We start from the raw sequence: 21,130 nt of genomic DNA, 5'->3' as shown, positions 1-21,130 counted from the left end.
TTTTAAGGCTGTCAATAAGATGGTTTGCTTCTCTGAGTCACCAGATTTCCCACACTGCTTCAGAAGTTCTGCTTATTCTTCATTTAAGTAGGGTATATAAGTCTCTTGGTAGGCATGCGGAATGGATTTAATGGCTGCTTTAAAGATTGCTTTGGAGAAGCGAGTGTAAGCATTTTCTACAGAGGCATTATATGGTTAGCACACTACATACTCACTGGTCAGCTCCGAGTATTTTTTTCCATTCTGTTCTTCTACAGATCCACTGCAATCAAGGGATAGTGGTTACTATGGGGATTGTCATTTCTATCTGAGCAAGAAGAGGATGGTACTGGCTGCGTGGGAGGCTGATAACAGCCCTGCTGAGGCGACCCAACTGCGGTCAGGAAAGCAGCCCTGCTTCCACTGTGCAGAGAAAAAGGTGGCTGACTGCTTAGGGTCATGCAAGAGAGATATGGGTCATTTAGAGAAGTCCAGTCTATGTGATGCAGTCCATTTTTGTCAGATTCTCTGCAGCCCCATGAGGTGTGGTGGCTATTTAAGTCCCCAGCACAGGACAGATGGATGTTGAAGTGCTGGTAAAAGTGGAGTGTTCCAGGTTTTATGAAGAGGTTTACAAACATTCACAACTTCCAGTTGATCAACTTTTGCAATGATACTGTAGGGCAAAGTAGTTGGTAAGACAGTCGTGTGTAAACTTTTCCAGTCACGCCCCACCATCCCTTACCAGTGACGGAATCTGATTGGCTGACCAAGTAGTAGGACAGAGTGGACTTGTAGACTCTAAAGTTTTACATTGTTTTATTTTTGAGTGTAGTTACGTAAAAAAATAATTCTTCATTTGCAAGTTGCATTTTCACAATTAAGAGCCTGCACTACAGTACTTGTATTAGGTGAATTGAAAAGTACCATTTCTTCTCTTTTTTACAGTGCAAATATTTGTAATAAAAATAATATAAAGTGAGCACTGTATACTTTGTATTCTGTGTTGTAAATGAAATCAATATATTTGAAAATGTAGAAAACATCCAAAAATATTTAGGTATTCTATTAACAGTGACATTAATACTGCCATTACTCATGATTAACTTTTGTTAATCTCACGATTAATCAAGATTCTTTTTTTAAATCACTTGACAGCCCTATTTTGAATGTTTTATGTCCTTGGGTTACAAAAATATTTATGCATTGTTCAGTGATGGTAATTCCTGTGGATTGTACAGGAACTTCAGTGGGGCCTTGCAAGATGGACAGAAATGGACCTCATTATTTTCCAGATAACTTCTTGCCTCCTCGACTAGTCCCACCCCCTACACGTGACTTTCCCTATTTCAGTCTTTCCTGACCGGCCCCACTTGCATCCCACACATCCAGGCACATTTTACCGATATGTACTTCTACACACTTTAAAAACTTTACCAGTATATACAAAGCATGCACTTGTAAATGATGTGAATTGTATCCATTTGCGTATTCTTAAGTGTATACATATTTCTCCATATTCTAGGCAGAAATGGCAGCAGCTCCCACAAAAATTATTTTGTAACCTCTTTTGCAATTTTTGTTTGCAGGGTTTTTGTGTGTGTGTGTGTGTGTTTTTAAACAACTTTGTCAGACTGCTTGGGCTGACATTTCCCATGCCAAGTGTCCGCCCTGAGTTGAATTTGTTTTTTGAAAATTTCAGCAAAAACTATTCAGTCATTTCAGAAAACCATGTTAGTGAAAAATAAGTGTTTCCCATGTTGAAATGTCCTTACAGCTATTTTACTGAGAAGCTCTAGAACCTCTATGCTTTGGACCAGATCCTTGAAATGTAGCGGGCGATCACTTTACTTGGAGGGCCAGGTATGGCCTCAGAGAGGGGGACTGAGGGGAAAAAAAGTGAGTAGGAAGCTATCCAGGACACTAGGATATAGTGTTGGTGGTAGCCAACAGGCTGGACACACAGGCATTGGAGAAAGGGTGAAGGGAGGAAGCTAGCAAGTGGCAGAGACTAGGAAGGTGATGGATACCTAACGGATGAGGTGGTGAGAAGCCGGTGTGCAGTGTAGTTGTAGCCGTGTGGGTCCCAGGATATTAGAGAGACACGGCGGGTGAGATAATATCTTACTGGACCAACTTCTGTTGGAGAGAAAGACAAGCTATCAAGATTTGATTGGCTGGAGATTTGTATTGGTGAGAAGGAGGCAGTCAGTAGAGGAAGCTTAAGAGATGGACTCCAGGAAAGGGAAAAGGAAGGAGGAAACCAATCTGTAAGAGGGAGTAGTAGTGGGGTTAAGGCACCAAGGGACAGCTTGCCCAGAAGTAGTGGGAAGGGAGAAGAGGTGGCTAGAGGAAGCAAATTAGCAGGAAATGGTGGGAGTGGAATGCAAACTTGATTGCATGATACTCGGGAAATTGCTCCACAAAATGGCTAAAATGATCCAGAACACTTAGAGCAGCAGCCTCTGCATAGAGTTCTTCCTACTCAATAAGCACTAATGCCAACAGGCTGCCAATATTCACATCTGAATCAAACAAGATTTGGAAATTCATCCAATTCTTAGTCAAAAACCAGCTGTATGCCTGGAATATACTGAAGTGATAGACAGCTTCCAGAGGTAACAATTGCACGAAGTGACCGGTGTCATTTTAGGTCATACTGTATAAGTACATTTTATTTTAACATGCATAATTTAAAAGTAACAGCATGGAAAGTACATCATACTGAGATACTATATAAATTATAGAGAGCAATGGGGAGCTCAGGTCTTCCAGCACACCATGTACGTGATCCATGACATACAGCAAGTTATTTTTATATCTGTCAGAAAGCCACTCACTCGTTCCTGGAGCATTCTATTAAATACGTGGCTGAGGAAAGCCAAAACACAGCCAAAAAGCAGACTGAATGAATACAGCTACTTTATAGATGGTAAATCAGTCTTCCACAAAGCTGTACGTAGAGAGATGTTCCATGCAAATCATTTATCCTAGTTCTGGGGGATAAGTCACTTCAGGCAAGGGTTAGTTAATCAGCTCCAGAGACAGGGCCAACACCGCTAAAGGCAGGATGTCATCCCAGAGCTCCCTCCAATCTGGTGCCTATGTATTAACATTGGCTCCTGGGAGTGCCCTCCAGCACATCCCTGTTTTTACATTCTTCCTCCTCTCTCCACTTCCCTAATTTCTGTTGTACCTTCCCTAAGTGCTCATTGTTTTCTCCTCTCTAAATTGTTTCTAACCCCTCTAGTATTTCCTTCTGCCTTTTTTGGCAAAATCAGTTACACAATTAAAGGAAATAAATCTGTATTACCAGGTGAAAACTCAGATAAAATGACTTAAAACACAATTCCTGAGCCTGCAGTCTACTCCTTTATACACTTTTTCTTGTGTGTCACAGATACAATACTGCAAGAGGACACAGTCAAAGTTTAATTCCTTTCTGTCTTTTTTTTAAACCTACAGTAAATTGCTTATAAAACTTTAGAAGCTTAGGAAGTAGTTCTTTCATATCAGATGGTTTTCTCCATTTATGTAATATGCAATTGTTTCCTCATCTGTGACCAAGCACAGCTGAAAGCAGTTACATGAGGCACCTAGTCTCCTGGGGCCCTCCAGTGGCAGCAGGGCTTCAAGCACCTGCTGTGTAGTCTTCTGGCACCTGGAATCCGGTGTTTGCCCCCAACTGGGCCTTGGGCCAACTCCATTTGGTAGGAAGGGCATTGTAAGACTCCCAGGGAGTGGAACTGTGAGCCTCTTCACAGGTTGTTTAAAATTCTTTGAGCTTCTTAACATCCATAGGAGATTGAAGGAAGCCCCAAAGAGCCTCCTAGGTGGACTCCCCTAATGCAATTCTTAGGAAGTGAATGAGTAAGATTCAGCCCTTCCACAGGCCTTGGGGAGAGAAGAGGAAAGGCCCCTGTTGCTCCCCAGTCCAAAGATAGGACTGTTTTTAAAATGACACAAATTCTGAGACAAAACTTTCAGGCAAAGTTAAAGCTGAGACTACACATCAGCAACTAAATAGTGAGAAGCTTTCTACAAATGCAGTAGGCAGTGCTGTTGTAGCTCTGTTGCTCCCAAGATATTAGAGAAACAAGGTGGGTGAGGTAATATTTTATTGGACCAACTTCTGTCTGAGCCACACAGAATTAATTGCCTGTGATCAAAGTTCCACCCCCTTGGCGATGAACGGGAACACCTAATAAGCGATGAAGTGACCCCTGTTCTCTCAAGGCTGTTGGAGCTGCCAGGTCCTTCAGCAGAGAATGGGGGAAATTCAGACAAATGTAGAAAGGACCTCAGCTTCCTTTCTGCTTAGTCACCCCCCCACCTACCCTGAAAACGTGACAGAACTGTGTCCGTCAGAGTTCTGTGGAAGGAAGTACCACAGCATTGGGATGGTCTCAAACACAGCTCTATCCTTCCCCCTCCCCTGTTTTGACAAAACTTTTTTTAAAAAAATCTGTGCAGTTTACATTTCTGGTTTCTCCAGCTCCCCATATCTCAACAGGAATCTGAATATATCTGCTTTCAGAACATTAATGAAGCATTATGGATTTGTAATAGAATTAACCCTCAACCTTCCACATCTCTCCGGACAGCGTTCACCCACTTCAGATAAAACTTCTCTTAATGCCCCAGGAGATTTCTCTAAGATCTCTCCTAATGCACTTCTTTTAGGATTTCCTTTCTAATAACTAACTTTACAAAAATCATAGGTTAAGAATAGATAAAAGCACAATCTAATGTTAATCATTATTTGACACAACCCAGTGTAAAAGACAGTGTAAAATCACAACCCAGGATCGAGTGTTTGCAGCAACAGCCGTGGAATCTGTTCCTGGAATTTAGAAGATGCCCCTTACCACAGCATTTAGCACTGAAGTACAGAAATTAACATTTCCATAAAGTTAGATTTATGTGGACCGTTTCCCCGCCCCCTTTAGATTTAACTGCTTAAACTTAGAATATTGTAACCCTTTTCTCTCAACAGAAGAGGAAGATATCTAGCTCAGTTTACTGAATTTGGTATCCCCTTACAAAGATTAGTAAATCCCTTGCAACTGTATTACTTCCAGTCCACAGATCTTCACCCACAGCATAGACTCAGACTCATAGGTTATATGTACATTGCAATTAAACGTCTGTGGCTGGCCTGTGTCAGCAGACTCTGGCTATGGGGCTGTGTAGACGTTTAGGCTCCGGCTGGAGCCCAGGCTCTAGGTTCCCATGAGTACATGTCCCAGACTTGCAGAAGAGCTCTGTGTAAGCTCAAAAGCTGGTCTCTCTCACAAACAGCGGTTGGTCCAATAAAGCTACTATTGCTCTTTCAAAGCACCCAAATAGCTCCACACTGAGCTCTTGTAATGTCTGGATGCTCAAAGTCAGCAAACAGCTGCTCCACCTCCACCCTGGTGGCAGCTTTTCCCCCTTTGGTTGAGGGGTGCTTTGAAAGAGCCATAGCTGTGTTCTGTGGTGGAGTGTTCTTTGGGCCTACAGCTTTGAACGCTGCTAAGAATTATGTAGCACTTGCTGTACATTTATAAATATGACTATGTTTTACTGATGCTATGAATTACACAGGGCTTGTGTGGTGTTTAGATGTTGCTTGTAATTATTAGACTTGGGCGCACTGGCTGTTCAGAGTCTGAAAGGACAGGAAACAGGAAGGAGGTGGGAGGAGTTGAAGAGGCTGAGGGAGAGCTACTGAGGGTGCAACAGCAGCTTGGAAAAGAGGTTTCCACTTTAAAAAATAAAGTCCTGTTGAAGTTTGTTAATACCTTACCCGGCTACTACAGCATTTTGGCGACGAAGATGGATCGTCTGCCTCTGAACCCACCTGCACCTTTTCTAGAAAGCCCAGGTGAGCCTCCAATTGCTTTTACTGCCTGGACCCATGTGTCTGAGACTTATCTGCTTGCAATCAGTGCTACAGAGATTTCTGAAGTAAGAAAGTGTGCTCTGCTAATCCACTGCCTTGGAGCAGAAGGGCAGCATATATTTTACACTTTTCCCCTTGCAGACTATAAATATGAGACTGCACTCACTGCATTAAAGAACTTTTTTGTACCAAAAGTGAATGTAGTAGCTAATCGCTACAGATTTTGCCAGCGTGAGCAGAAACCAAGGGAGACTATAATGCAGTATATTGCTTCCCTGAGGGGTCTGACTGTAACTTGTGACTTTGGGAATATGGCAGATGAGATGATCAGAGACCAGCTCATTGAGAAAACAACCATGCTTCTTGTAAGAGAACGTTTACTTCTAGAACCACAACTTACACTAGAAAAAGCAATAACCATTGCTACCCAGACTGAGTCAGCTACAGCTGAAGCCAAAATAATGAGCACAGTCCAGGCTGTGACTCCTTTGCAGAAAAGTTCACCATTGCTGCAGACAAACAATTACAAGAGGAAAACTAATGAAAAACCACCAAATCAGCAAATTCAAAATACAGTAAAAGCATGCTTTTGCTGTGGATCCCCACAACACCTGGCAAGCTACACAGGATGTCCGGCAAAAGTAGCTCAGTGCAATCACTGCAAAAAGATTGCGCATTTTGATAAAGTATGTCGCAGCAGCCAGTTCAATCAGCAGGTGCATGCCGTTACAATACCAGATGTTACTGTGCTGAGCGTGGACAAAATCATTACTGCACATATTCCAGAACAAATAAAGTGCACAGTAAACATTTCCGCCATACCCTCAGGCAAATCACACTCTATTCAGCTAATGTTGGACACTGGCTCAGCAGTATCTATACTACCTGATTCCATCTATTTGCATTACTTTAAAGATGTGCCTCTTACTGAACTCAAGCTTCACCTGGTGTGCTATTTGAAAAACCATGTTCCAGTACGTGACTGCCTGCCAGCAATAGTTACTTTTGGTGATTGCTGTGTAACTGCAGAGTTCTACATTGTCCACAAAGGCACTCCTATCCTTGGCAGAGATTTATTGGCTGCTTTAAATCTCAGGGTAGTTAACGGACAAATTGATCTTCCCCAGCAAAGCACTCTTGCGGTACACACACCAGTTTCAGCTGGGATCCAAAACCAGGTTGAGGAGAAACTCTGCTGTGCTTACGGGTTTCTGCATAAAGTTAAAATGCGGAATAATGTGATGCCTGTATGACAGTAATTACCATTTTCAGTCAGAGAAGCTGTTTCAGAGGAACTTAGAAAACTTGTTCAAGAGGACATTATTGAAGAGATTAACTCCTTGGAATGGGTTTCACCTATAATAGTGACACAGAAGAAGGGTGTAGGCATTCATCTTAAGGGAGCCAAATAAAGCTATTGTGATTGACAGCCATCCTCTTCCTCACAAAGTAGTAGTATTTGCAGAACTCCGTAGAGCAAAGATGTTTTCTACTGTTGATTTGCAGAGCGCATACCACCAGGTTATGTTGCACGAAGACAGCAGAGACCTCACAGCATTTATTACACGAGGGACTATTCCGTTTTAAACGTGTTCCATACAGGTCTCGCATCACCCCAAGTGCCTTCCAAAAAATGATGTCATTGATTTTGAAGAATCAACATGGAGTTCAGTGCTATTTGGATATTAATTATCATGTTTGGAAATACTTCGGAGGAGCATGACAATAACCTGCAGGCTGTACTAAACTGCATCAGGAAAGCAGGCCTCAAGCTCAATAGGTCCAAATGCAAACTCAGACAAACTGAACTCTCCTTTCTGGGCATACAATTTCACAGGCTGGACTAAAACCTGATCCGGCTCATATCCTGGCAATTTCAAATGCTCCTCCTCCAACAAATTTGCAAACCTTACGTTCCTTCTTGGGTCTTACCTCCTGGTATGCAAAATTCATTCCCAGTTATGCTTCTGTCATTGAACCGTTACGAGAATTACTACGGGGAAGTTCAACCTTAGTGTGGACAACGGATGCACAAGCTAGTTTTGAAACGGTGAAAGACTTGATTGTACATAGTCCAGTACTTGCACTATTCACTCCTGCATTGCCCACAATTGTAACTACTGATGCTTCTGATTATGGACTTGGGGCTGTCCTCAAACAACTTCATGAGGACAATAGAGAGAAGACTGTTGCATTTGCTTCAAGGACACTAAGTAATGCTGAGAGAAAATATTCTACAGTTGAAAAAGCAGCACTTGCTTGTGTCTGGGCTACTGAAAAATGGAGAACTTACCTGTGGGGCCACACGTTCAAGTTGCGCACAGACCATAGCCCTTTGACGACATTGCTCACCACGGAAGGACTGGGAAGAGCAGGATATCGTATTGCTAGATGGTCTGCAAGACTACTCTCTTTCAATTATGAACTGGAATATAAGCCTGGAAACCAAAATGTGGTAGCTGATTGCCTTCACCAGATGGTCCACCGGAGGATGAGGATGTAGTAGTTGCGCTTACTACAAGCACTCTTACTGCAGTTACAAGAGAACAATTTCATGTTGCTTGTAATTATTAGAATTGGGAGCACTGGCTGTTTGGAGTCTGAAAGGACTGGAAACAGGAAGGAGGGGGGAGGAGTTGAAGAGGCTGAGGGAGAGCTAGTGAGGGTGCAACAGCAGCTTGGAAAAGAGGTTTCCACATTAAAAAATAAAGTCCTGTTGAAGTTTGTTAGTACCTTGCCTGGCTACTACAGCTTGCTGTAGATTTACAAATACAGTGTGCTTTGAGTATCAGTATGTATTCTGCAATGTGCTGTGAGCTTATAAAGTTAATTTTATTCACCAAAAATAGAACTTTATTGCAAAAATATGCAATAGTTTCATGAGTGACCAGACAGCCTCATATTTTTTTTCAAGCGTTTCTATTAGAAAAAAGTCATTTTTTTAATTAATGCAGTAGTAGAGCTCACTAAGCCAGTCTGTGAATCGAAGGAATTGCAGGTTTCCATTTTCTCAGAATAACTCTTATTTATCTATTTAGTCACTTTCATTATCGATGCCCTGCATGACCTCTATGAGTTGAGGTTTGCGAGATTATTTTGTTTGGTTTATAATTGTTTAGTTTTTTCCATGTTTTGCAAATAATGAATGTTGAATTCTGTTATTTATATACTTTTTCCATCTTGTGAATCTATTTATATGTTTTGTTTCCTTGTGTGTTTATATTTTGTATCAAAACAAAGATAAAGTTAAAAATAGAACTTTATTAAGTGGGGAAAACAGTATACAAAAACAATGTAATACATTTTTTTAACAAATTAACAGCGTGGAACTTTAAAATTGGAAAGGCTGCAAACATTTATCCATTTCAGTCCACAAACATAGTCCGCTGTGGTTATGCATACACCAACCATGATTCTCACAGGTCAGCGTTTGTGAAGCTGTGATTTTTCTTGCTGTTCCCCAGGATGGAGCAGTAGGGGTATGGATGCAGTCTCTGATGCCATGTAGTCTGGGATTTTTGGATCTGTTGGTCAACCAGTGTCTGCAGCATTTGGGGGTGCTGCTTGAGAAGACCCATTATGTCCTGGTGCATTTCCCTCTCCTTAGGCCTTTTTCCTGTCTTCTTTTTCCTTATTCATGCAGAGGGTCATATTGGCTCTCCAAGCTCCTTGTTCCTGATCCGATGTCGCACTGGTTCACAGGATTTCACTGAAAGTGTCCTCCCACCTACTCCAACCAAGGGATGACAAGCGGATGCCAACTCTACCTCTGTTTGCTCTCAGACAAGTAAAAGAACGAAGAGTTAATATCGATGTTTAACTTGGGAGCGGGCCAGGCAACAATCTTTAAATTTAAATATTGTAAAGAAAAGTGTACGCAAGCTTACCCAAGGTACCTTTCTCCTTCATCAAGCTCATCCAGTGCTCTCCTGGTGGGACTGGCTAGACTGTGGGGGAGTCTCAAACGGCATGGCTGGAGCCCCCCACTGTGTCCCCCACTTTGCCCCCCCCTTCTTGCTGTTCATGGCAGAGGTGTCTGTCTCAGGCTCCTCTGAGGTCTCCCTGGCGGTCTGTGAGGTGCTGGTGAGGTCTCCGCCACATATGGCATACAGCTTATTGCAAAAGTGCCAGGTTTGTGGCTCAGCACCAGATCAATTGTTGGCCTCCTCAGCCTTGTAATAGCCCTGGCAAAATTCCTTCACTTTCACACGGCACTGCTGCTGATTCCGGTCATATCCTTTTGCCTGTATCTCCCACGTAATCCATTTGTAGATGTCCACATTTCTCAGCTGGTCCATGGCTCTGCCAGGGGCATTGTGGAACAGCTGCCGGAGGACTGTTAGGGTATCCAGAGTTCACAGGTCAGTAGATCGACCATGTTTCCACAACTTCTGGGAGGTGGTTTTTCTGCATCGCACTAATAGGATGCTTATGGCGGCAGACAAATTTGAAAGCAGACATGCACGAATTGGTTGACACAAGACTGAGAGTCCACAGCCCTATGTTCATCCCTTTTATAAGACTATGTTAAATATTGTACAAAGCATACTGTATAAGGTATCATTTGAACACTCATGATTTGCTCATCATTACTGTCCTGGTAAAATGTGTGGCAACACTGTATGTAAAGATAAGATTCCACTGTATACTATTACTAAGACATGTAACAACATGTTCTGAAGGGCAGTCACAAAAAGTTCCCCAGAGACAAAAGGCTAGCCAATGCCTCAGCCAGGTGTCAATGAGATCAATTGGACCATCACCTAATTAAGTGGCCATTCTTCAGTGGGAGAGAGGGTGTGGGCAAAAAAAAAAAAAAAAAAATCTACATTTTGACAAAGAAGCATCTTAAGGTTCCTGGCCACACAGACTTTGTCTCCTGAACATCAGCTGGAGATGAGTCTTGTACACGAGAAAGGATTATAAGAGGAGAGGCCACATGCCCCAAATCATCTCTCCCTTGCTCTCTGCCCATAGCATCAATCCCTAAAGAATAAAGGGAGCGGCATTGGACTTGGGGGAAAAACCTGACCAAAAGAGGTTCAGCCAGTAAGATTGCTGGAACATGTGGTGAGAGAGACCTTTGCTTTGTATTCATTTAGATTGTTACGTTAGGTGTTAGTTGTGTTTTACCTTTTATTTCCTTGTAACCAATTCTGATTTATATGGCTCGTTACTTGTAGTCACTTAAAATCTATCTTTCTGTAGTTAGTAAATTTGTTTTGTTGTTTTATTTAAACCAGTGTGTTTGTACTGAAGTGTTTGGAAAACTCCATTTGGGATAACAAGATTGGTGCATATCATTTTCTATTAATAAATGATAGACTTCATATGAGCTTGTGTTGTGCAGGAGGGTGCTGGGCAGTACAAGATGCACATTTCCGGGGGAAAGTCTGAGGTTGGGAGTTTGTTGGTGTTGCCCGCAGTGTAATTCATGAGTGGCTGGCTATAGTACTCACACTATAGCTGGGAGTGATTTACATGCTGGAGGCTGTGTGAGAGCAGACCAGGAGGGTTGCTCTCACAGAGAAGCATGTAAAAGGCACCCCAGGTTGGGAAATTGAGGGGACACAGCTGTCTATCAGTCCAGACTGTACCCTGGGTAACGTCACAAAGATGACTTACATTGACCTAACTTTGTAGTGTAGACAAGGCCTAAGTAAGGATTTAGTAGACTAACTTAGGCTCCCATTTCTTAGGAATCTCAGCCCTAGGTTTTAAAAATATTTACATTTTGGACCAAGTTAATTAAGATCTAATAGGTAAAAAACTGTTTGGTTTACAACATACAATCTTTACATTACTACATTTTCTCTCAAGGCTAAACATTATCATTTCAGTTAGTGTCCCACCACACCAGTCCCCTGAGCATTTTTCATCTTTGTAGCCTTAACGAATAATTAACCAGATTAATTTCTGTAACTACTCCGAAGTCAACAATTTTACATCAGGGATGGATTTGGCTCTACATTCTGAATGTGGTATAACCAGGGCCTTATGAAAGACAATAATTTAGTAAACACTTGTATGCTCACTACGTTTTCTCTTCCCCTGCTGCTCACCTGGAGAATTCTCTGCAAGATCGAGGGAAGGGCAATAAATGCAGCCATGTTGTTTAGCACTTGCATTGTCAAACTCTTCAGAGCTGAAATAATAAATATGTAAAAGTCATGCACAGCTAGTCAGAACTGGAGGTTTATAAAAACAACAATATGTTAGATTAAACATCCTTGTGAATTCTTATACTCCTTTGTTTTCAAAAACATGATTAACATTTACAATAAAAAATAGTTATAATGACCAGAGAATTACACAAGAAAATTATAATTCTTTATATTTAAAAATAAATGTAATTTTCAGGTATGTTTTTGGGACTCTCACACTACTATGATTCTCCCCCCAACATACACACACAAATTGCCACATAGTCTGGGACCTTCCTGAATTTATTTATTTTTCTAATCTGGTTATTTACTGCAGTTCAAATTTCCCTATTGCCATCAAGTATAAACCTGCAAAACTTATTCACATGAATAGTCTTACTGACTTCAACATTTTCCACTGGTGGCCAACAATTCTGTTATCTGTGTGCCCAGCCTGAAAAAGTCAGGATCTGCAGGAGCTCAGCACCTCTGAACAAAATACAGGCCTTAGGTGATACTCTGGTTATCACACAAAGTGCCTCCTATGTGATGATTTTATAACTTATTCTCAGTAAACCATGCTCAGTTTGGTTTCCCTTCACATTATGAAGGACCCTGACCAAGAATAAGGAAGCTCTGGAGGCAGTGTGACTGGACATGGATACCCTTATAGTTGCATAGCAGTGATGTCTAAGGGTCAAACATATGACAAAAAACTCAGGTGCTCACAATGCTTCAGGCCTGTTCCCTCTTTCTGTCAGCACAAAGGAAGGAGATGCCACCTGTAATTGCCATGGCATGGAAGAGTCTCCAGCAGCTCTCTGCCCCAGGGCTCACATGGGGACTGGTGGGGCAGTGGCTGGTGTATGGTCCTATGGGGGTCAATGCCAGCCAACTCGTGCTAGAGCAGCCCCCAGGCTGCTGTAACCTGCACCAGTGCTGGGGCAGAGAATCAAGGACCTGATTGTTTCCTCACCTTCTTCTCCTTCCACTCTCCTGCACTGCCCTGGGAGCTGGGTGTGGGAGGGGAGCCATCCTGTACTAGACTTTCATCTAGGTGCAGGGCAGGCAGAATCAGCTTGAGTGTATCTAGGGAGCAGGCGCACACCCACAAATCTTGCTGATGAAAATATCTGATTAAGAGGGTACAGGCACGTGCACACCCTGATGTGGAGAGCCCGCAGGGACGCTACTTGAAGAACTACTCTCTTCTCCCTCAACTGGAATTCAGCAGGTGGCCAGTGGGGGAGCTGCTGAAACAGAGAAGGGGCTGCTGCCGCTGCTCAGAACATTCATGTCATATCGAAGCAGGTCCTAGGGCTGTAGGGGGAACCATACGGAGCAACTGGGCAGGTGGTGCCAACTCCCCCACCACCCTCGCAGTAATGGCCAGATTCAAACACTTCTGTTTAAAAATCATTGGGTGACATTCAGGAAATATCTTTAATTCACAATGAAGAGTTGCCTTTAATAATTCAAAGCCATGAGGGCCACAGTGTTCTCTGTGCCATGGGCTGGACACCCCTCCTGTAAAAGTTGTGCCTGTCATAATCTATTTCAGCATATGTTCCAGGCCCCTGTTCACTGGATTCTCAGGGGCAATAGCTATACAACTCTTTGGTCCTGGGATGGCCTTTTTATCATGTGTATACAGTTCTCAGCAGAATGGGTCCTAGCTTCCTGATGGGACAACTAGGCAGTATGGCAATATAAAAATTAAATAGCAACCCACTTTAAGAATGGACTAAAACTGGTTATAATTCAGGATCCAAGTGTGAAAAGGGAGGGCAATAGTTCCTTTACACTTTTTCCTCTAAAAGGGTTGAGTGTTTCCTTCCTTTTTAGGCGCATTAACCCTGAGAACCACCTTCAATTTCCAGAATTTTTAAATTTAATAATGAGCTTGTTTAAATGGATAAGTTAGACTCAATAGCTCCTCTTTGCCAGAATGCGATGGCACGCCCTATCTTTGGCCATGGCTCTGATGACAGCTGATCCTTGCTCTCCAGAGATCACTGTGGATTAAAAGCCGCAGGTTCTTAGTCTCAGTCAATGCACGGTCACCCTCCACTGATGAACCAGCAAAACCCTATCCACTCATTGCACAAAGAGATCGTGACCTGCTGTTAGAGGAAACAGTCATTGGATTGCACTAGGACTGCAGTATTTACTGCCCCAATGGGTTGTGGAGACTGATGGGGAAAAGGAAGGAGAAAATGGAGGCAAGGAAGAACTATCAGATGATCCCAGAGGTCCATGACTTTCCCAAAAGCCTCAGTACAGAGTTAACACAGGGAGCTGCTATTGCGCGCACAGAGGCAAGAGACCGGAGCTGTGATGCAGTTACCAAACCTAACCAGGGAAGCTGTGCAGGTAATAAGAATTTTGACTCATGCGCTCCCTTTATAGTCGTGGATGGTTGGAGTCAGCCCAGCGGTTTGTTCCAGACTAGTGGACTGAATGTGTATGAGGCAGATAGGAGGGAGGCAGTATGGTCTAGCAGGTGAGGACTGGACTAGCAGTCAGGAGACCTAGGTTCTAGTCTATTTAGCCGCTAACCTAATCTGACTCTGGACAAATCACTTCCCCTCTCTGGGGCTCTGTTCCCCTCCCACCTTTGTCTGTTTATCTATTTAGACTGTCAGCTCTTCAGGGCAGCGATTGTTTATACAACACCCAGCATAAAGGAGCATCACGATGCTACCATCATAGAAATAAGATAATAGCATGAGAAAATTCTTAAGTTTGGGAAGGCAATAGTGTATTATCTATCTACGGAAAGGGGATGGAGGCAGACAGAATAGGGTTAATTTTTAAGGCAACAAATGGAAATGTTTAATTTGATTTATTCTTCTTCTTCTGGCATTGGGCAGAAGAAATACCTACGGTATCAACTGTTAACACACAAATGACAAACACCCAGTTACAAATAATGGGCATGCCCTTCCTTGCTTGTGTTTTTGTGTCAGATTTGCTGTGTGTGGCATCTAACTGTTGCACAACCAAGTTTTCTGTATAAATTCACTTCAATTTATCTGAAAGTACCTACAGGAACTCCTAGTGCATGAGCATCACTTGCATGCACACAGAATAACTATGGTGGATCAGTATCCAGAGAATGAATTGGAAAGACCCCAAATCTACCCCCAATGGAAAGCCTAAGAAACTTACAGGACTTGAAGCAAAACTGACCTATATTGGTCCAAATAAAATAGTTGCAGAGTCATTTAAAGCAATAGGTTCTTAACTCAGATGCCTCAGCTAATTGCAACTTCCACTGAGCCACACGAGGAGGCAAGTAGTCTAAGTAGCCAGGACCAGATGATTTAGGACTTTACAGGTCAAATAAATAACTTACATTGTACTTGAAAGGCAATTAGGGACCAGGGCAGACAGTAACACAGGTGTAATGTGCTCCTGGTAAAAAGTGCTACTTCACAGCTGGAATAGAGTAACTGCATTTTTCACACAGGCGTACACCCTAGCTTTGTTTTGGAATCGTACACTAGTTCAGTCACAATGCTTACTTCCTCATGTTTGGTCAGGAGAAAAGGAGAAAAAAGACCGAGGTCACATTTTCAGTGGTATCTTGCGCCACAAGGTGCCAACAAACTTACGTTCAGAATACTGACACAACACTGTTGAACTGGATAGCTTCTGTGGTGACATCATAGCCTCCAGGAGGGGAAACCAGAGTGCCTAGAATAATTAAGTGCACAATAAATCCTACAATTCTGGCAAAAATAAGTGATTACTGGGGCTATCAAGCAATTAAAGAAGGTAATCGCGACTAATGGCATTGTTAAACAACTGAATACCATTTATTTTAAATATTTTTGGATGTTTACTACATTTTCAAATATATTAATTTCAATTACAACACAGAATACAAAGTGTACAGTCCTCACTTTATATTTTTGATTACAAATTTGCACTGTAAAAAACAAAAAAATTGTATTTTTCAATTCACCTCATATAAGTACTGTAGTGCAATCTCTTTATCATGAAAGTTGAACTTACAAATATAGAATTATGTACAAAAAACTGCATTCAAAAATAAAAATGTAAATCTTTAGAGCCTGTAAGTCCACTCAGTCCTACTTCATGGTCAGCCAATCACTCAGACAAACAAGGCTGGTTACAATTTGCAGGAGATAATGCTGCCCACTTCTTGTTTACAATGTCACCTGAAAGTGAGAACAGGTGTTCGCATGGCACTTTTGTAGCCGGCATTGCAAGATATTTATGTGCCAGGTGTGCTAAAAATTCATATGTCCCTTCATGCTTCAACCATCATTCCAGAGGACATGCTTCCATGCTGATGATGGGTTCTGCTTGATAACGATCCAAAGCAGTGCGGACAGATTCATGTTCATTTTCATCACCTGAATCCGATGCCGCCAGCAGAAGATTCATTTTCTTTTTTGGTGGTTTGGGTTCCATAGTTTCCACATCAGAGTGTTGCTCTTTCAAGACGTCTAAAAGCATGCTCCACACCTTGTCCTTCTCAGATTTTGGATGGAACTTCAGATTCTTAAACCTTGGGTCAACTGCTGTAGCTATTTTTAGAAATCTCACATCGATACCTTCTTTACATTTTGTCAAATCTACTGTGGAAGTGTTCTTAAAACAAACATTGCTAGGTCATCATCTGAGACTGCTATAACATGAAATATATGCAGAATGTAGATAAAATAGAGCAGGAGACATACAATTCTCCCCACAAGGAATATAGTCACAAATTTAATTGATGCATTTTTTTTTAAACAAGAATCAGCGGCATGGAAGCATGTCCTCTGGAATGGTGGCCAAAGCATGGAAGGGGAATACGAACATTTAGCATATCTGGTATGTAAATACCTTGCAACACCAGTCACAAAAGTGCCATGCGAATGCCTGTTCTCACTTTCAGGTGACACTGTAAATAAGAAGCAGGCGGCAGCATCTTCCGTCAATGTAAACAAACTTGCTTGTCTTAGCGATTGGCAGAATAAAAAGTAGGACTGAGTGGACTTGTAGGCTCTAAAGTTTTACACTCTTGTGTTTTTGAGTCCAGTTATGAAACCAAAATAAATAAATAAATCTGCACTTGTAAGTTACATTTTCACTATAAAGAGAAAAGGTAGAAAAGGTATATAAAAAGGTGTTTTTAATTTATACCGGGGGGAGGGGTCGCACTCAGAGGCTTGTTATGTGAAAGAGGTCACCAGTACAAAAGTTTGAGAACCACTGAGTAAGAGAATGTAAGAGCCAGTATTGCTCAACTCTCACTTGCTCCAAATGTTAGGCATACAGCAATACAAGCATTGTATCTGCAGTTACTGCATGATAGATGTTCTCTAACACATGGCAGTGTACAATAATACACAACATGTATCTTTTCTCGGATGTTTATTACAGAGTACAACTTTAGGCATTTAATTAAGTAAATGATCCTCACTCTTATTCATTTGACACAATATGCCTGGAAGCTTTAGTAATTTTGTGCAATGCCCAAGAAATGGCCACTTGAGCAAACAAGTGGAAGTTTCAGCTATTTGGCAGGATGACTAATGCATACAGTGGTCACTACTAAAGGCAGCATTTGCCAGCAGTTACCACAGTCTTTCTCCAGACTTCAGAGAGATATGTAGTGACTGAATAGTGGCAGTGGGCAAATGCTGACTCTTAAATGGACTCTACTGTAGACAGAATGGCCAGTTCACCCCTGCACTGAAGTGCAGTCTCCTCTGAGGTGACACATGACAGCTGTTTAGCACCCAGAGCACCAACACTAAGACAAGAAAGAAAGAAAATACTATATCAAATTAACACTACTGGGGGAATTTATGTAGGCAGAAAGTAATTACATGCTTTCTAAGTGGAATTTGTCCAGGTCACATAAAATATATAGCTCTGTTGGAACTTTCCTGAACTGCCAGAAAAGCACCAGTCTTCAATGAGCTCCCTGCAGAATTCCTTGCTGCCCACACTATAGACACAAGAATTCTTTGGGAGCCCCTTACTCAGTTTCCTACTTTAAAAAAAAAAAGCTAGGCTTGTGTGTCTACCAAGGAAGAGGGATAACAGTCAAGCTCTTAGAGAACATTTTTTCATCCACAGATGTCAATGGAATACAAGTATCATCCCAATATTACAGATGGGGAAATGGAGGCTCAGGGAGATTAAGGGATTTGCTAAAAGTCAAAAGTCACAGAGTAAGTTAGTGGCACAGTTGGGAAAAGATCACAGGACTCTTGATTCCCAGCCCAATGCTTTATCCACTGAACCACTCTGCCTCTGCAGAACCGGAGTTTTTGAGTTTAGACACAAAAAGTTACTTACCTTGTAACTGGTGTTCTTTGAGATGTGTGGTCCCTAAGTGTGGGACTCCACTGTGCGATGCGCATGCTCCATAAGCCCGAGAGTGGAGAATTTTTGCAAGCAGTGTCCACTGGTCTGTGCCTGTGTCCCTATCCTCCTTGTGCTCTGCACAGAGGGCATAAGGGGCAGGGCAGACTGCCTGCCTGTTCAGTTCCTTCTCTACTGCAAATCTTGGCCAAAATCCAAAGCAGAGGGAAAGGAGGGCAGGTAGTGGAATACAGATAAGGACCACACATGTTGAAGAAGAAATGGTTACTCACCCTGTGCAGTAACTATGGTTCTTCGAGATGTGTTCCCCCATGGGTGCTTCACTCTAGATGGGCCTGCACCCCCTGTGCCTTTGATCGGAGATTTCTCACAGCAGCATCTGGCCCGTGCACGGGTGTTACTCAGTCTCGTGCACTGTGCCATTGTTATATAGCATTGCACGGACGAACCGCCCTCAGTTCCTTCTCTCTCATGAAGCCCTATAGCAGAGAGCTCTGAAGCAGAAGGCAAGGAGGGTGGGTAATAGAGCACCAATGGGCACATACATCTTGAAGAACCATGTGTCCTTTTCCAGGGATGGTATTGTTGATGCCAATGTAACCATACAGAATTTTAGTTTGTAAATAAAAAAGTTGAGTGGTTGCGGGTTGAAAATGGGTCTTCATCCTCCTTACTTTTTGGGAACTAGGAAATATTTTCAATAGAAATCTTTTCCCTGATGTTGAAGAGGTACCCACTCTGTTACCCCCCACTGAATGAGAGATTTTTCCTCCTGGAGAAGGATCTCTTTGAGAGAGTGGTCCTTGGAAAGGGACAGGGAAGAGAAACAATGTTATAGCCCGAATGGATGATATCCAGCCCCCATTTGTCTGTTGTTGTGGGGAAAAGAGTGCTAGCTGGCCGCCAAAGGAGATCTGGGGATTGGGTAGAGGTGGCCTCTACAGTGGTTTTCAACCCCAAACCTATCTTTCGGCCGGGAGGTGAGATTGGGTCCATGTGGAAGGTGCTCGGTATGGTGGCTTTTGCACCCTCTGCTCTGTCTTTTGTAAGGTGGTTTCTGCGCTGATGGTAAAATGGTTGAGGCATAGGCCTCAATTTGTATGGTCACTTAAGGTATTTCCTCTTCATGCCTGGTGTATATATATACACCAAGGGAGCAGAGGGGAGCCCTGGAATCCTTTAGTGAGTGCAAAGACTCATCTGTCTTTTCATTGAAAAAGGTTGATCTTGAAGTGCAAGTACTCTACGGTGTTCTTGACCTCTCTGGGAAAATCTGAAAAGTGTAGCCACGATTCCTGGTGCATCACAATGGCAGTTGCCATTGATCTTGATGCGGCATCAATTTCAGATTGCAATGAAGTTCTGGCCACCAGCTTGCCTGCATCAACAAGGGCCTAAAAGTAAGCGCTGTCCTGCTAGAACAACTTGTCCTTAAAATCCAGGAACTCTGAATAATTCAGAAAATTGTAGTTGGCCAATCTGATAGATATTCTAAACTGGAAGCTAGCAGATGTAAAGACCTTCCTCCCCAGAAGGTCCGGGCATTTGGCCTGCTTATAGGTGGGTGTTGCTGTCTAGATCTCTCTGTGGCAGCCTGAACAAGAAGTATATCAAAACTCCACTTCCTTAGCCAGGGCAAAGCATTGCTTCTCTGCCCTCTTGGGGGTAGTTGTGCATGTTGCCAGTGTGCTCTCCAGCTAGATTCTGTGGGTTGCAGCTTACACTGCGAGTCCTGGACCTTCTCTAAGGAGATTTGGAGCTCTACCAACATCAGTGCTTAATTTGTAATGAAGGAGGTGCTGGGCTCAAGCAATTTTTTTTACTTCCATAACTGTCACAGCAAGCCCAGGGGTGCAGGCTCTATGAACTGCCAAGCCTAGAGGTGTAGGTGCTCAGCCCTGGCAAGCCCCTGCACAAATTAAGCACTGACCTCCACCCTTTGTAGCAACTACTGGAACCGCTTGTGGTCATTCAGAAGGGAATGAGAAATTGGAGTGACTGATACTTCAGGAGATGAAGATACCCTTGGTACTGGTGGAACCATCTCATAGTCTTCCCCTTCTATAGGATCAGGAGGAAGTTGTAGTTGCTCTCTTGAATAGAAGAAACATGGTATGACTCCCTGTTAGATTGCACAGACCTTGGGTATTGTGCATATGGTCCCTGGCTCCAACAGAGCCACTGGGAAGGGTTGAAGGTGGGTTGTGGAGGTCGCCAAGGCCTGGGGTACCCTGGTCATGAGGGGGGTATCCTAGTTTGGATAAGGCAGGCTGGTTCCAGGAAGCTCTTCATCTTCTGTCTGGATTTATCTCCCTTGGTGGAGACAATGATGGTTTCTCCAGTATATCTGATTCCCCCAACAAGAAGGTCCAATCCAGCTCGATCAGCGGTGCCATTATGGGACCTACCGCTAGTTTTCAGAGCCCTGATAAGCCATCCCTTCAAGCCGCCAACTTCAATATCAACCTTTTATCTATTGAGACTTTTTTCTTAGAAGCTGTCATGGTCACCAAGCAAGCATTTGAGCTGACAGCCTTTTTCATAGAGGAACCTTACTGCATGTTCCACAAAGACAAGGTGGTGCTCAGGGCACCAGAATCCTCTTTTCCTAAAGTAAATCCCTCCTTCCACACTTCCAAAGAGGTGATGTGCTTCCTTTGTTCAGTCCAAAACCACAACATCCAACTGATAAGTTGTGTCAAAAAGCAACAAGAAACTATCTCAAGCGTACAGAATTCACAAGAAGATTGGGCTTCTTATTAGTGTCCTTTCA

The 21,130-nt window shown here is 42.7% G+C and overlaps 1 protein-coding gene across 1 annotated transcript in view; it reads right to left on the bottom strand.

Annotated features, from left to right (window-relative positions):
- The window catches only part of VPS8 (VPS8 subunit of CORVET complex), a 232,485-nt gene that overhangs the window by 51,626 nt on the left and 159,729 nt on the right, over positions 1-21,130 (bottom strand). The window contains exons 39-40 of the mRNA XM_074964097.1: positions 15,624-15,705; positions 11,926-12,008 (exon numbers count right to left, since the gene is read on the bottom strand). Of these exons, the coding sequence (XP_074820198.1) occupies positions 11,926-12,008; positions 15,624-15,705 (165 nt within the window). The remainder of the gene's footprint in view (positions 1-11,925; positions 12,009-15,623; positions 15,706-21,130) is intronic.

This window comes from Natator depressus, chromosome 9 (genome assembly GCF_965152275.1).
Source record: "Natator depressus isolate rNatDep1 chromosome 9, rNatDep2.hap1, whole genome shotgun sequence".
NCBI classification, from domain to species: Eukaryota; Metazoa; Chordata; order Testudines; family Cheloniidae; genus Natator; species Natator depressus.
The sequence above is the reverse complement of the archived record's forward strand: the minus strand, read 5'-3'. Positions and strand labels throughout refer to the sequence as shown.